This window comes from Mustelus asterias, chromosome 26 (genome assembly GCF_964213995.1).
Source record: "Mustelus asterias chromosome 26, sMusAst1.hap1.1, whole genome shotgun sequence".
NCBI classification, from domain to species: domain Eukaryota; kingdom Metazoa; phylum Chordata; class Chondrichthyes; order Carcharhiniformes; family Triakidae; genus Mustelus; species Mustelus asterias.
In genome coordinates, this window is record NC_135826.1 from 16,664,217 (window position 1) to 16,676,971 (window position 12,755).

Below are 12,755 nucleotides of genomic sequence, written 5' to 3' on the forward strand. Positions count from 1 at the left end.
CAACAAAACCCAGCCAGGTTACTCCTCTTGATCATTTCCTGGGCTTTAACGGCAATGACAGAGCCAAATTTGACCGTGTGGACCCTCAATCAGGTAAATCGTTAACAGAGAGTGTGAATACTTGTGAGGACTGGATGTGTTGCTGTTTACAATAAGGCCCTATCCCTGGATGGGAGACCCTATACTCAGAGTGTGCAAGATCAGTGTGTGAGATTATATACTCCAGTGTGCTAGAATGATAAGAGAGACCATACCCTTTGTGAGAGAGAGCATGCCCAGACCTTATCCACAGCACGAGAGTCAGTGTCTTTGGGGTGGGGGGGTGGGGAAAAAGAGAAACGGAACAAGAGAGAAAATAAAACCGACTTCGCAAGTAATAGGGGAACATGAATACTGGGTGGGGTGCAATCAAATATTTTAAAAGAGGGCTTGTCCACGAGACACACCCACGTATTAGGCTATTTGGCACTGACTCTGTTTTTCCCCACTCACCTGCTTAGGTTGCATTTTAAAATCCTAAAGCTTTCTCCAGTGTTGCACCTTGGGATTCCTACTGACCATTTAACCCTCCATCAGCTTTTTAAAAATTACCTGGAAATACAAGAGCTCTCTAAGTGATGAGGTATTCCCATTCCACAGCAAGAGAATTTCTCAGTGGAAGCAGGGTCCAGGTCTAGACACTCCTGCATACTAAAAGGACACTCTATTCCAACTTAGTCACCCTCACAAAAACCTGCCTAACCCAAGGGAAGCTGCCATTGAGTTAACCCAGGCACCTGGGGTCAGGGGCCTTAAGAAAGAAGAGAGCATGGATGGAAAAAAACAATCTTGATTCTGCCATCCATAAATGAGGACACATTTAGAGGGAATCTCTGGTTCAAAACTCAAACCTGTTCCATGATGACATACTGGGTAAGTAGGCCATTCACTGGCATGGTCGGAAGGTGTCTTAACATACAAGGAGAAAAACCTCCACAGGAGCTACTTCTCTCATGTGATGCCAGATTTCTTCTGTAGCTAATGTTGGAGTGAGTCCTCAGCTAAACACACAGGGTCAGTCATCAATGGAGGACTCCAGGTTAAAATATGTTTTAAAAAACCTTCCCAACGGGAGAGGGCACATTCCTCTGGAAATATTACAGGCTCCAGTTTTAGTTGCTAGGCTGTCTATATGGTATTGGCTACTTGAGAATAAAGCACTTTGAGATTCATATTTGCTTCTTTCAGATTCAAAAACACAAGTGGCCATTTTCATAAGCCATCACCCCTCCCTCCCTTTCAGCTGGACTTCATGTTCACAGCTAGAAAAAGTGTACAATTTTCAGAATCATATCTCAAGTCCAGTCCATTAGATGCTGATAAGGGCCAACATCGTTCTCTACACCCTCCCTGCCAAACTAATCTTACCAATTCTCCACATTTTCCAAACTGCAATCATAAGCAAAGTGTGTTTGGAAATTTTGCCTTGGTTCTTTATAAAATAGAAATATCTCCAGCCCTTTCCCTTTACATTCCTCCAAACCACATTAAAATAAAAGTGCAGAATGCAAGGCCAAATAAACTCACGCTGAAAGTTCTTTGCTTTTTCAACATGACATGACTCTGTAGTGACCTTGGATCAAATGGAACATTTACCACTAGGAATGTACTGTAGACCCTCCCACAACAATATTCCAGAATCATCCACTAAAAAAATAAAACTCAATAGTATCTACCCTGGTACACAGAATTTAAGTCGTCCTATTTTGATTGTCCTACATCTCTAGGCCTCAGGTTAAAATGGTTGCAACCATCTCGTATGATCATGGTGCCTTGGTGGTCAATGTGTGGTGTGGCTTAGTAGCCCCACTCTGGCACGGCAGACTCTGGCATGGCAGTCTCTGCCACATTTGCTGCAGGGGAAGGTAGTGGGCGGAGAAGGTGCACAATTGGGGCCAGCTGAGTTTTTAAGATTCTACTTACTGCTTCCAGAGCCCTTCCAAACAGTCAGCCTCCAGAGATCAAGCCAAATCAGCAAGTGTCAGTGCTATTTGTTCTCTTGATGCTGATGGTCAAACCAAACTCTTTACAGATGCGAGAGTCTGTCCATTTCTCGCTCAAGGCGTTCTTTCGTATGGGATGTAGAATCATAGAATCCCTGCAGCGCAGAAGAGGCCATTCGGCCTATTGAGTCTGCACCAACTCTCTGACAGAGTATCTTACCCAGGCCCTCTCCCCCACCCTATCCCTATAACCCTACACATTTGCCTTGGCTAAGCCATCTAATGTACACATCTTGGACATCAAGGAGCAATTTAGTATGGCCGATCCACCTAACCTACACACCTTTGGACTGTGCGAGGAAACTGGAGTACCCGGAGAAAACCCAAGCAAACACAGGGAGAATGTGCAATCTCCATAGGGATAGTCACCGAAGGCCGAAATTGAACCCAGGTCCCTGGCGCTGTGAGGCAGCAATGCTAACCACCGTGCCACCATGCTGCCTTCATGTACTGGGCATTGTCAGTACAGAGCTACTCGTTATACCACAAGGGTCACAATGATATCATGAGGACGAATTCCTGAAGCTTTCATCTAATGAACTTTCCAACACAAGCTTTCCCCCTTCACACATATGTTACGAGATAAAAGAAGAAAATGGGGGAAAAAATCCACAAAATCCTTTGTAATTGACTTTTCTTCCGGGTTATTTGCTGCAGTTCTGGGAAACGAATCTTCAACTTCTGGACTCTCCCAGACTATCTTTTCTGAATCCATTTCTAATTTTATCTTTCCATAGCACATAATGCTGCCCTTTGACCCCTCAGCTGAGAAATAAGCCACGCCTTCCTGTTATGACAAGTAACGCAACACACGGCAGATATATGCAGCGCAAGCCTGGAGTAACTCCAAACACAAAATGAGTAACTCCAAACACAAACTTGGTTGGAATTAAACTATGCAGTAAAGTGTGCCCCAATTGATTAGCAGCAATGATGAATTTTTCACAGCACCTTAAAACGTAGCAAAAACAGCCCAAGAGATTTCACAGGAGCGTTATCAAAACAAAATTTGTCACCGAGCCACAAATAATAATAGCGAGGAAGAAAAACAGAGGGGCAAAGATGTTTCGGGAGGGAATTCCAGAGCTTAGAACCCACCAATAGTGCAGCAATTAAAATCAGGAAGAGGCCAGAATTAAGAAAGAATTATTGAAAGAGTTATTGGAAGTGCTGTAGGACTGACGGGGGTTACAGAGACAGGCCATGGAGGGATTTAAAAAAAGTTAAACTGGGACATGATTGGACAGTAAACTTTCTCCGTAGGCCTGTAAATCTCTCTCTTTCTAACTATTTACCCAATTCTCTATGGAAAGTTCCAATTAAGTCTGCTTCCACCAGTCTATCCAGCAGTGCATTCTAGCTTTGAACGTACACATATCCAGTGACTGGTAAAGGTCTGGTTGAAATATGGTTACTCTGTAACTGAAAAACTACCAAACTGTAAACTTTTCCCTTGTTGAGGTGACCTTCAGCATGCGATACTATCATCTATTTGCAGCATTCTGACACTTGCTTGGCCAATTGGGAGTTCTGTAGGGCTGAGGCCTGACCTTACAGCGCTCCAACTACAATTCACTATTTTAATAGAGGCACAGTAAGGAACTAAGCTACGTATATTCTTCAAATGATGTACAGAAAGTCTCCTTTATACTGCTCTCACTTCTAATTCACTGATGTTTCCCCAGTAATCCAGCAATAAAATGGATCAACAAAGAAACTCTCCTTTTTAAGATTATTATCGGAGGGAGTCTGTGCTGATGATAGAAAGTCAGACTTGCGTTTATTTAACTCCTTTCATGACAACGGGACATCCCGAAAGGCTTCACAGCCAGTTAAGTGCTTCTTGAAGTGTAGTCACTGTTGTATAAGAAATACGGTAGCCCATTTGTGGACAGCAAGCTCCTACCAACAGCAACGTGATCAAATCATCTGTCTCAGTGATGTTGACTAGAGTAAATATTGCCCAGGATAACTGTGATAAATCCCCCATTCTCCTTCAAAATAGTGCCAAGAGTCTGTTTATGTCCACCGGAGAGGGCAGACAGAGACTTAGTGAAACGTCTCAGCTAAAAGATGTACTTCCAACAGTGCAGCTCTTCTTCAATTCTGCATCGGTGTATCAGCCTGTATTTTTGTGCTCAAGTCTGAAGACTTGAATCCGCAGTGATTTGACTCAGAGTCGAGAATGCTACCAACTGAACCACAGTTGACTGAATGGATAGTTTTAAGGAAAGTCATTCTGATTACATTCTTACTGAAGCTGAGATGTAACTCTACTATAATTCCAGCTGTTTTGATCTAATAATCACCCACAAGCACTCACTTTAGTGTTGAGGGTACTGGCAGGAACCTCTCAGACTCTGGCGAGTGTTTACAATTCTATGAGCTGGGAGGACATCTGAAGGTAAAGTTCTGAAAAGAAGTAAGTGCATGAGTGTCCAATTATAGAAAACAGCAATCCTGAACACTGACAATCTTTAGCACTTCGGAATTATGAAGGAGGCAGGAGAGAGAAGTAGCTAGAATCATGACCAGGAGATTTCCTTTTGTCAAATTATGTATGGTGCTGTTGTCATTATGTTACTGGACTATTAATCCAGAGAACAGGAACTCAAATCCAACGGGGTGGCACAGTGGCACAGTGGTTAGCACTGCTGCCTCACAGCTCCAGGGACCCGGGTTCGATTCCGGCCTCGAGGTGACTGTGTAGTTTACACATTCTCCCTGTGTAGGTTTCCTCCGGGTGCTCCGGTTTCCTCCCACTGTCCAAAGATGTGCGGGTTCGGAGGATTAGCTATGCTAAATTGCCCTTTAGCGTCAGGGAGACTAGCTAGGGTAAATGTATGGGGCTACGGGGTCAGGGCGGGATTGCAGTTGGTGCAGACTCGATGGGCCGAATGGCCTCCTTCTGCACTGAATGATTCTATGATAATCTATGATGGTGGTTTGAGAATTTGAATTGGAAACGGAAAGTGACAGTGAAGCGTTTGGATTGTCAGGAAAAAATTTCAATGGGTTCACACTAATATCACTTGGGGAAGAGAAGTTACTGTCCTCTCCATTCTGGCCTATATGTGACTCCAATCCCACACCAGCATGGTGGACTTTTAACACTGGAGTGGCCTAGCAAACCACTTTGTATCAGACTGTTGTATAGTCCCCATCTTACAGCATTGAGTATCTTCACTACAGGGTTTAGGAAGAAGATCCATCACTACATTCTCAAGTTAAACTAGAGATGAACACGATATAAAGAAAAGGCTGAAGGCAATGGATACTGCTGAGGTTATGGGGACCCTTGCAACATCCCAGCAATGGTAATGACGTCTATTGCTCCAGAACTAGCTGCGCCCCATAACCAAGCTGTTCCTGTACAGTTACAACACTGGCATCTACTCAACAATGCTCAGATACATCCTGTCCACAAAAAGCAGGGCAAATCAAATCTGGCCAATTACTGCCCCATCAGCCTAATCTTGATCATCATCAGCGAAGTAATGGAAGCTGTTGTCAACAGTGCTATCAAGTAACACTTACTCCGTAATAACCTGCTCACTAATGCTCAGTTTGGGTTCCGCCAATGCCATTTGGCTCCTGACCTCATTGCAGCCATGGTCTAAACATGGAGAAAGGGGCTGAATTCCAGACGGGAGTGGAAAGACTGCCGTTGACATCAAGGCAGCATTGGACAGATTGTGACGTTGAAGAGCCATGGCAAAATTGAAGCTGATGGGAATTAAGGGGAAACTCCCCACTGATTGGAGTCATACCTTGCACAAAGGCTGTGGTTATTGGAGGCCAATCATTTCAGTCCCACAACATCTCTGCAGGGGTTCCTCAGGGTAGTGTCCTAAAGCCCAACCATCTTCAGCAGTTTCATCAATGACCTTCCCTCTGTTATAAGGTCAGAAGTGGGGATGTTCACTGATGATTGTGCAGTGCTCAGTACCATTCACAATTCCCCAGATGCTGGAACAGTCCATGCCCATATGCAGTAAGGTCTAGACAACATTCAAACTTGGGCTTACAAGTGGCAAGTGACAGGCAATGACCATCTCCAATGAGACAATAGGATTACCATCACTGAATCCCCTCATCATCAACCTGGAGATTACCATTGACAAGAAGCTAAACCAGACCAGCCGTATAAATACTGTGGTTACAAGAGTAGGTTAGTGGCAGGGAACTCTTCAGTGAGAAACTCACCTCCTGACTCCCCAAATCCTGTTCAGCATCTACAAAGCATAAGTCAGGAGTGTGATGGAATACTCTCCACTTGACTGGCTGAGTGTAGCTCCAAAGACACTCATGAAGCTTAACACCATCCAGGCAAAGTAGCCTACTTTTGAGGCACTCCTTCGCTCAATTTAAACATTTACTCTCCCCATCTCTGATGCACGGTGGCAGCAATGCGCACCATATACCAGATACATTGCAGCAATTCACCAAGGTTTCTACCACCTAAAAGGCCAAGAGCAGCTGATGCATGGAGACACCACTAATTGCAAGTTCCCCTCCAATTCACACGACATCCTGACTTGGAACGATATCATTGTTCCTTCACTGTTGCTGGATCAAAGTTCTGGAATGTTCTCCCGAACAGCACTGTTGGTGTATCTGCACCACATGGACTGCAACAGTTTAAGGCGGCAACTCACAACTATCTTTTTAAGGTAATTAGGGATGGGCAATAAATGCTGATGCTGCCAGTGACACCCACAGCCCATGAAAGAGCAAAAGAAATGCCAGCCTTAAATAACAACACCCACATCCCAAAACCTAAATTTTCCATTTTCCCACTGCTGCAGGAATTGCCATGGCCAGAATGGAAAATCAGACGGACCAGCAAAAGTCCAATGACTTTGCAGGGGGGAAATTTCCAGTCTTGTAGCGGACAGGACAGGAAAGTTCCATTCCAAGAATTATTTTTTTAAGAAGTGTTGGTGTGTGGGCTTGGAGTGGGCTGAAACACAAGATGTGGCAGTGTTATCAGACCATGCAGCAACAGCAAGGCAAATACACATACATAAATGGCAGCAAATGAAAAGTGCAGTGGGGGGGGGGGGGGTTACCGAGTACTCCAGCAAGTCAAAAGTGGGGGGTGCTGGGGAGGAGAGGAGAGACTGCAAAGTTAAGCAATTGAAGCTAAACTTAAAAAGAGTTATAAATACAGTGATAAATCGAACAGTCATTATTCTAAAATTACAGTTGCTGTGGAAATGGACCAGTGACACCATTCAGCAGAGAGACTGGAGATGACATTTCAGATAACTCCATAGCTCCAACATAACTTCAAAACTATTCTGCAAGACACTCAGATGACAGTGCTCCTGCAGTTCCCCACAGGTGTGCAGAGAAATGATGCCACTCTCCTAGTCTGAATGCCACCTATAAAGATAGTCTAAATGCATACATGTCCCAAGCAAACAAGGCTTGCCTGCATCAAAACAGATGAACAAAATTCAAATGAGTCAGCTGTGGCTCTGTGGTAGAACTCCGGCCTTGGAGTCAGGACATTGTGAGTTCATGTCTGATTCCATGGACTTGAGCACATAATCTCGGCTCACTCCAGTGCAATGCTGAGGGAATGCTGCACTGTCTACGGTGCTGTCTTTTGGATGCGGCCTTAAATTGGGGCCCTGGCTGCTCGTTCAATTTGAGGTAAAAGGTCAGATGGCACTGTGTGAAGAGTAAGGGAATTCTCCTTGCAGAGCTGGCCATTTCTTATCCCTCAGCTAATATCAGAAACAGATCATCTGGTCATTTGTTTCAATGCTGCTTGTGGGACCTTGCTGTGTGGAATTATTTTTAAAAGTCTCTTTAAGTTTATTTATTAGTGTTACAAGTAGGCTTACATTAACACTGAAGTTACTGTGAAAATCCCCTAGTCGCCACACTCCAGCGCCTGTTTGGGTTCACTGAGGAAGAATTTAGCATGGCCAATGCACACAACCAGCATGTTTTTCAGACTGTGGGAGAAAACTGGAGCACCGGAGGAAACTCACAGAACGGGGAGAATGTGCAAACTCCCCACAGACAGGTGACCCAAGCCAGGAATTGAACCTGGTTCCCTGGCGCTGAGAGGCAGCAGTGCTAACCACTGTGCCACCGTGCCGCCAGCCATGGCTCCAAACATTACAGCAGTGATTACACTTCAAAAAAGTACTTCTTTGGCTGTAAAGAGCTTTATGACATCCTGAGGGTAAGGAAGGGATATAAACGAGAGTTCTTTCCATTTACTTCATTTTATATGGTATAGCAAACCCCGGACCACACTTACAATCTTGAAACATTGATGCTGAGGAAGATAGACTCAAAAGGGGAGTTAATTTCTGAAATTGAACAAGTGCCAAGCAAGCAATCACTGGAGAGGAACATGATTGGCACGCAATGTACATCCATACGCTCAAAGAAATATGGACATTCGTACTCTTGATTTCTGAGCGATACTGTTTTTGGAATATACCAGAGAATAAAGTACACTTTAGTTTATGAAGGAGTTGATATCACAAAAGAATGCAAAAGCACTAATGTTGTAATATGCCACAGTAATTCCACATTGTGTGTCAATATTACCACCGCTCAGTATCTACAACCCCACCCAGTCAGCCACCCTGCTTTTAACCCAGTTATTGATTGGAATTATTATTCCTCTGCTGTGCCTTCTCTATATTTAACTAGTCTTTTCCTTTAAGTGGCAGTTGCCGAGTTCACTAAGGGGCGGATCTCAGGGTTTTTTTTGGCAGTTGAAGTTCCTGGTTTAGCCACTTCTGGTGTAGTCAAATTATGTGGGGGAGGGAACAGAAAGATGACTCTGCTGCAATAAAAATGTCCTCGCTGCTGAGCTGTGAAACCTCGACAGGAACCTTTTACTGAAGTGAACCTTTAGCTCAATTTTGGATTAAGTAGCCATTATCGATCTTTCAGGTGACTATTCAACTGCAGGAGAGGCATCTGACAGGAGCCCAATCTACTCCTCAGCCAGTGCCAGACACTTTCCAATCAGAGACAAGAGAGTGAAACCTTGCTGATTCCTTCCTAAAGTCATGCAAACAGAGACCAAAATGCAGTGTCCCCACTCCTACCCTATCTGGCTAACGCAATCGAGAGATCATGGATCAAAGCTGGGGCCTTGCTGAGTTTGCCTCAGAACCACATAATTTACTCAAAATATTCTTGAATTGTGAAAAAGTCCACTAAGTACAACTTGGATAAAACACTTCAACACCAAACAAGCTCACCAAGGCCACTGTCACACTACCAGGAAGGTTACTGTACCCTGCTCTGTGTAGCAGCACGATTAATTAGTTTACCAGACAACCTGCCCATTTAAAATGGGGCTGTTTTCCCCCGTTCTATATAAAAGCCAACCCTACGAGATCAAAGGATTTGCCTAAACTGATGTCAGGCTTTTGCCTTCGAGATCCAATCACATTACGGTGGCAGACCAGAATTGTATTTTAGCCTAGCAGAGCCACTGAAAAGGAATTTCCAGGAGAAAAAACACAATACACCCCAGGAGATTAAATTGTTACTCACAACCTATGATCTTGTACATTCTTGTACACTGATTAAAAGGCAGTCTACCATCTGCTATACAAACATACAAGACTAAAACTCCTTCAGAAAAGGCGAACTAACAGAGGTCAATTTTTAGGAGTCTCTGAAACCAGCAAACATATAAAACATCACCATACAATTCTGAGAAACGGGGAGGGTCGAGACAACTTAATGACAGGGAATACCACAACCAGCTCGGAGGAAAGAGGTACTTGATATGTATGGGTTCTCAGAAATACACAGGGGAGAGACAACTACACACAGAGAGAGTCCCTTCAACAAAGTTGGGGGGGGGGGGGCAAAATCGCAAAAAGGGAGGCTAATCACACAAGGCTGTGTTAATTAGCTTTTATCTGACTTGAGAGCACGGCAGAGTCAGGAGTAGGTCACCCGATGTGATCGGAGCGGGTTGCAACACCAGAAGCAAAGAAAGTTTAAAAACAAAACTACTCACATTTTATGACTGACATTTCGCTTTTTCTGCTGGTCTTTGCAGTTGATCTTTTTGTAATATTTCTGTTTCAACAACATTGAAGACATCATCTTGAACCAGCCGGAGGAGTTTAATTGTACCTGACAGTACGAGGAAGCTAAATTAACAGACTCAAATTGATCTTAACTAAAAACATCACGAAGCTCTCAAGATAGTCAAAAGGAAAAAGGACGATCTTTTACTGGTGTCAACTCAGGTTCCTCACACTACAAGGTTCAGTAACTCCTCCCAGCCAGCACCTTGCGTGTTAATGATTGTATCTCCACTGGGATTAATTTAGGTCTCTCACACTGACGCGGCTCAGTGACTCCTCCCAGCCAAACACGCAGAACCACCCTTTTACACAAGGAAGTTACTTAATTCACTGATTCAAACAGCCTACTCCAAAACTGAACTCCATGCAACAAAATCTTAAATCAAATTTAGTACAGCTGCTGCTGTACAGCCTCAAGCTGACCGTTTGCAGGAATTCTCATGCCAGTTTTTAATTATAAAAAATGAAATAGATAATCCCTTTTCTGCACTGGGGGAAGTATAGCTCTTGAAAGGGTTGACTCAAAACTCAAAAGTTTCGCCATGGGTTAAATTGGCAAGCACCAGCTTGCTCCCGGCTGTTCTTACTGATTGGTGGGCTGATCCAAGATCAACTAGAAATAGTACTATAGCAACAACATGACCTGAAGCACACAGATAGTCACATGCATGACTTGATTCACATGGGCATCAGATGAAGAGGCACCGTTGGCACTCAGTACCCACACTGTTGAGGATTAAAAAACCTTTTTTTTGTTAGTGCGCCGGGGGATGGCTTGTGCCCAAAATAAATACCCGCACTGTGCAAGTAACATGACACAATTTGACTCAGCCCCTCCCTATAATTCCCTCACCACAGTGGTTAAAGTGCAAGAAAGCTCAACCGTCCTTTTTTGTGACGACCCAACTTTTAAAGGGGAAGAGTTACCACAAATGGCAATTTATCTGGCAGGCCCACTTCCTGGAACAACCTGCTTTAAGAATGAAGGCAACTAAGTTGTTAGTTGTGGGCAATTTTTGCTACCATTCCTATTTTGCCAAATGAGTTTTCAGATCTTCAAACTGGAAAAGAATTTAGAAGTCAATTCATGACATCAGATCATTGCATCCTACATAAATGTACAATGCTCTGAAAGTCCTTTAATAACATCTTCAATGTCCCTTTAAACATTGCCAAAGAAATTCTTTGCCCTTGTCTCACTCTCCCTAACCAGTATGCACACTTTTTCTCTCGCTCACTCCCCTAGTCAGATCAAAATGGAGAGCTGATTTTCTCAAGGTGGTTGGGTTATATGAAAAATCCAGTCACCAGCTCAGGAGCAATTTTCACACACTCATGTAATAAAGTACCAGCATGGAGCTTTGTTGCAGTCCCCAAAATTCAAGCCATTTTGGTTATACCCAGGTTTACAATCCTGTTCTAATCCGGAATACAAGGCAAGGTAACATGATTAAGATTTCAGGGCTAATAGCTGTAGTTTATTAATAAACATTAAAGAATGTATTAATGGTGTTGCATGATTTTTTTTACTCCGATGCAGTTTTACACTGTTCGATGTCCTGTTTTTCGAAAGAGATGTTAAACTGAGGCCCCAACCTGCCCCCTCAGGTGGACATCTAATGGCACTGTCCCAGTATCCACCACACTTTGTGGTAGCAAATTCCACTGATTCACAACCCTTTGGGAGAAGTAGTTTCTCCTCAACTCCATTTTAAATTTGCTATCCCTTATCCTAAGACTATGACCTCTCGTTCTGGAATGCCCCACAAGAGGAAGCATCCACTCTTTACCATACCTTTTATCATATTGTATACCTCAATTTGATCTCCCCTCATTCTAAATTTCAGAGAGTTTAGGCCTAAACTGTACAATCTCTCTTCATACGACAAACCCCTTATCCCTGGAATCAATCTAGTGAACCTCCTCTGAACTACCTCCAATCCACTACATCTTTCCTCAAATAAACAGACCAAAACTGCGCACAATACTCCAGGTGCGGTCACACCAATGCCTTGTATAGTTGCAACAATACTTCCTTACCTTTATATTCAGCAGGAGATTTCTCCCTGGTGTTCTGGCCAGTATTTATTCATCAACCAATTTCACTAAAACAGAACTTCTGGTCATGATCACATTGCTGTTTTAGCTGCCATGTTTTACATTACAACAGTGCCCAAAAAAAATGGTGCTGGAGCGAGGCGGCTTCTTGTGAGCTATCCCCAGCATAAAAGTTTATTTATTAGTCACAAGTAGGCTTACATTCACACTGCAATGAAGGTACTGTGAAAATCCCCTAGTCACCACATTCTAGCACCTGCTCGGGTACACGGAGGGAGAATTTAGCATGGCCAATTCACCTAACCCGCACATCTTTGGATTGTGGGAGGAAACCGGAGCACCCGGAGGAATCCCATGCAGACACAGAAAGAACGCGCAAACTCAACACAGACAGTGACCCGAGCCGTGAATCGAACCCAGGTCCCTGACGCTGTGAGGCACCATGCACACCCTCTAATTCTATCTTTTACTCTTCTATGCTCTTAAAACTTACCTCTAACTCCTTCAAACTTTCTAATAATGTTCTTTAAATATTTTATATATTAAGCTGATCTTTCTCTTCACTTCA

At 43.6% G+C, this 12,755-nt stretch overlaps 1 protein-coding gene across 6 annotated transcripts in view; it reads right to left on the minus strand.

The window, feature by feature from the left end:
* Positions 1-12,755, minus strand: part of LOC144479482 (zinc finger and BTB domain-containing protein 7A-like) — a 200,367-nt gene that overhangs the window by 99,673 nt on the left and 87,939 nt on the right. For 2 of the 6 annotated variants that reach the window (XM_078198198.1, XM_078198199.1), the window contains exon 2: positions 10,057-10,175. The exons of 3 other annotated variants lie outside the window; for them this stretch is intronic. In XM_078198198.1, the coding sequence (XP_078054324.1) occupies positions 10,057-10,145 (89 nt within the window). In that variant the 5' untranslated portion in view covers positions 10,146-10,175. Of the gene's footprint in view, positions 1-10,056; positions 10,330-12,755 lie in introns of those variants that run through there. One more of the 6 variants, XM_078198197.1, reaches the window with a different exon arrangement.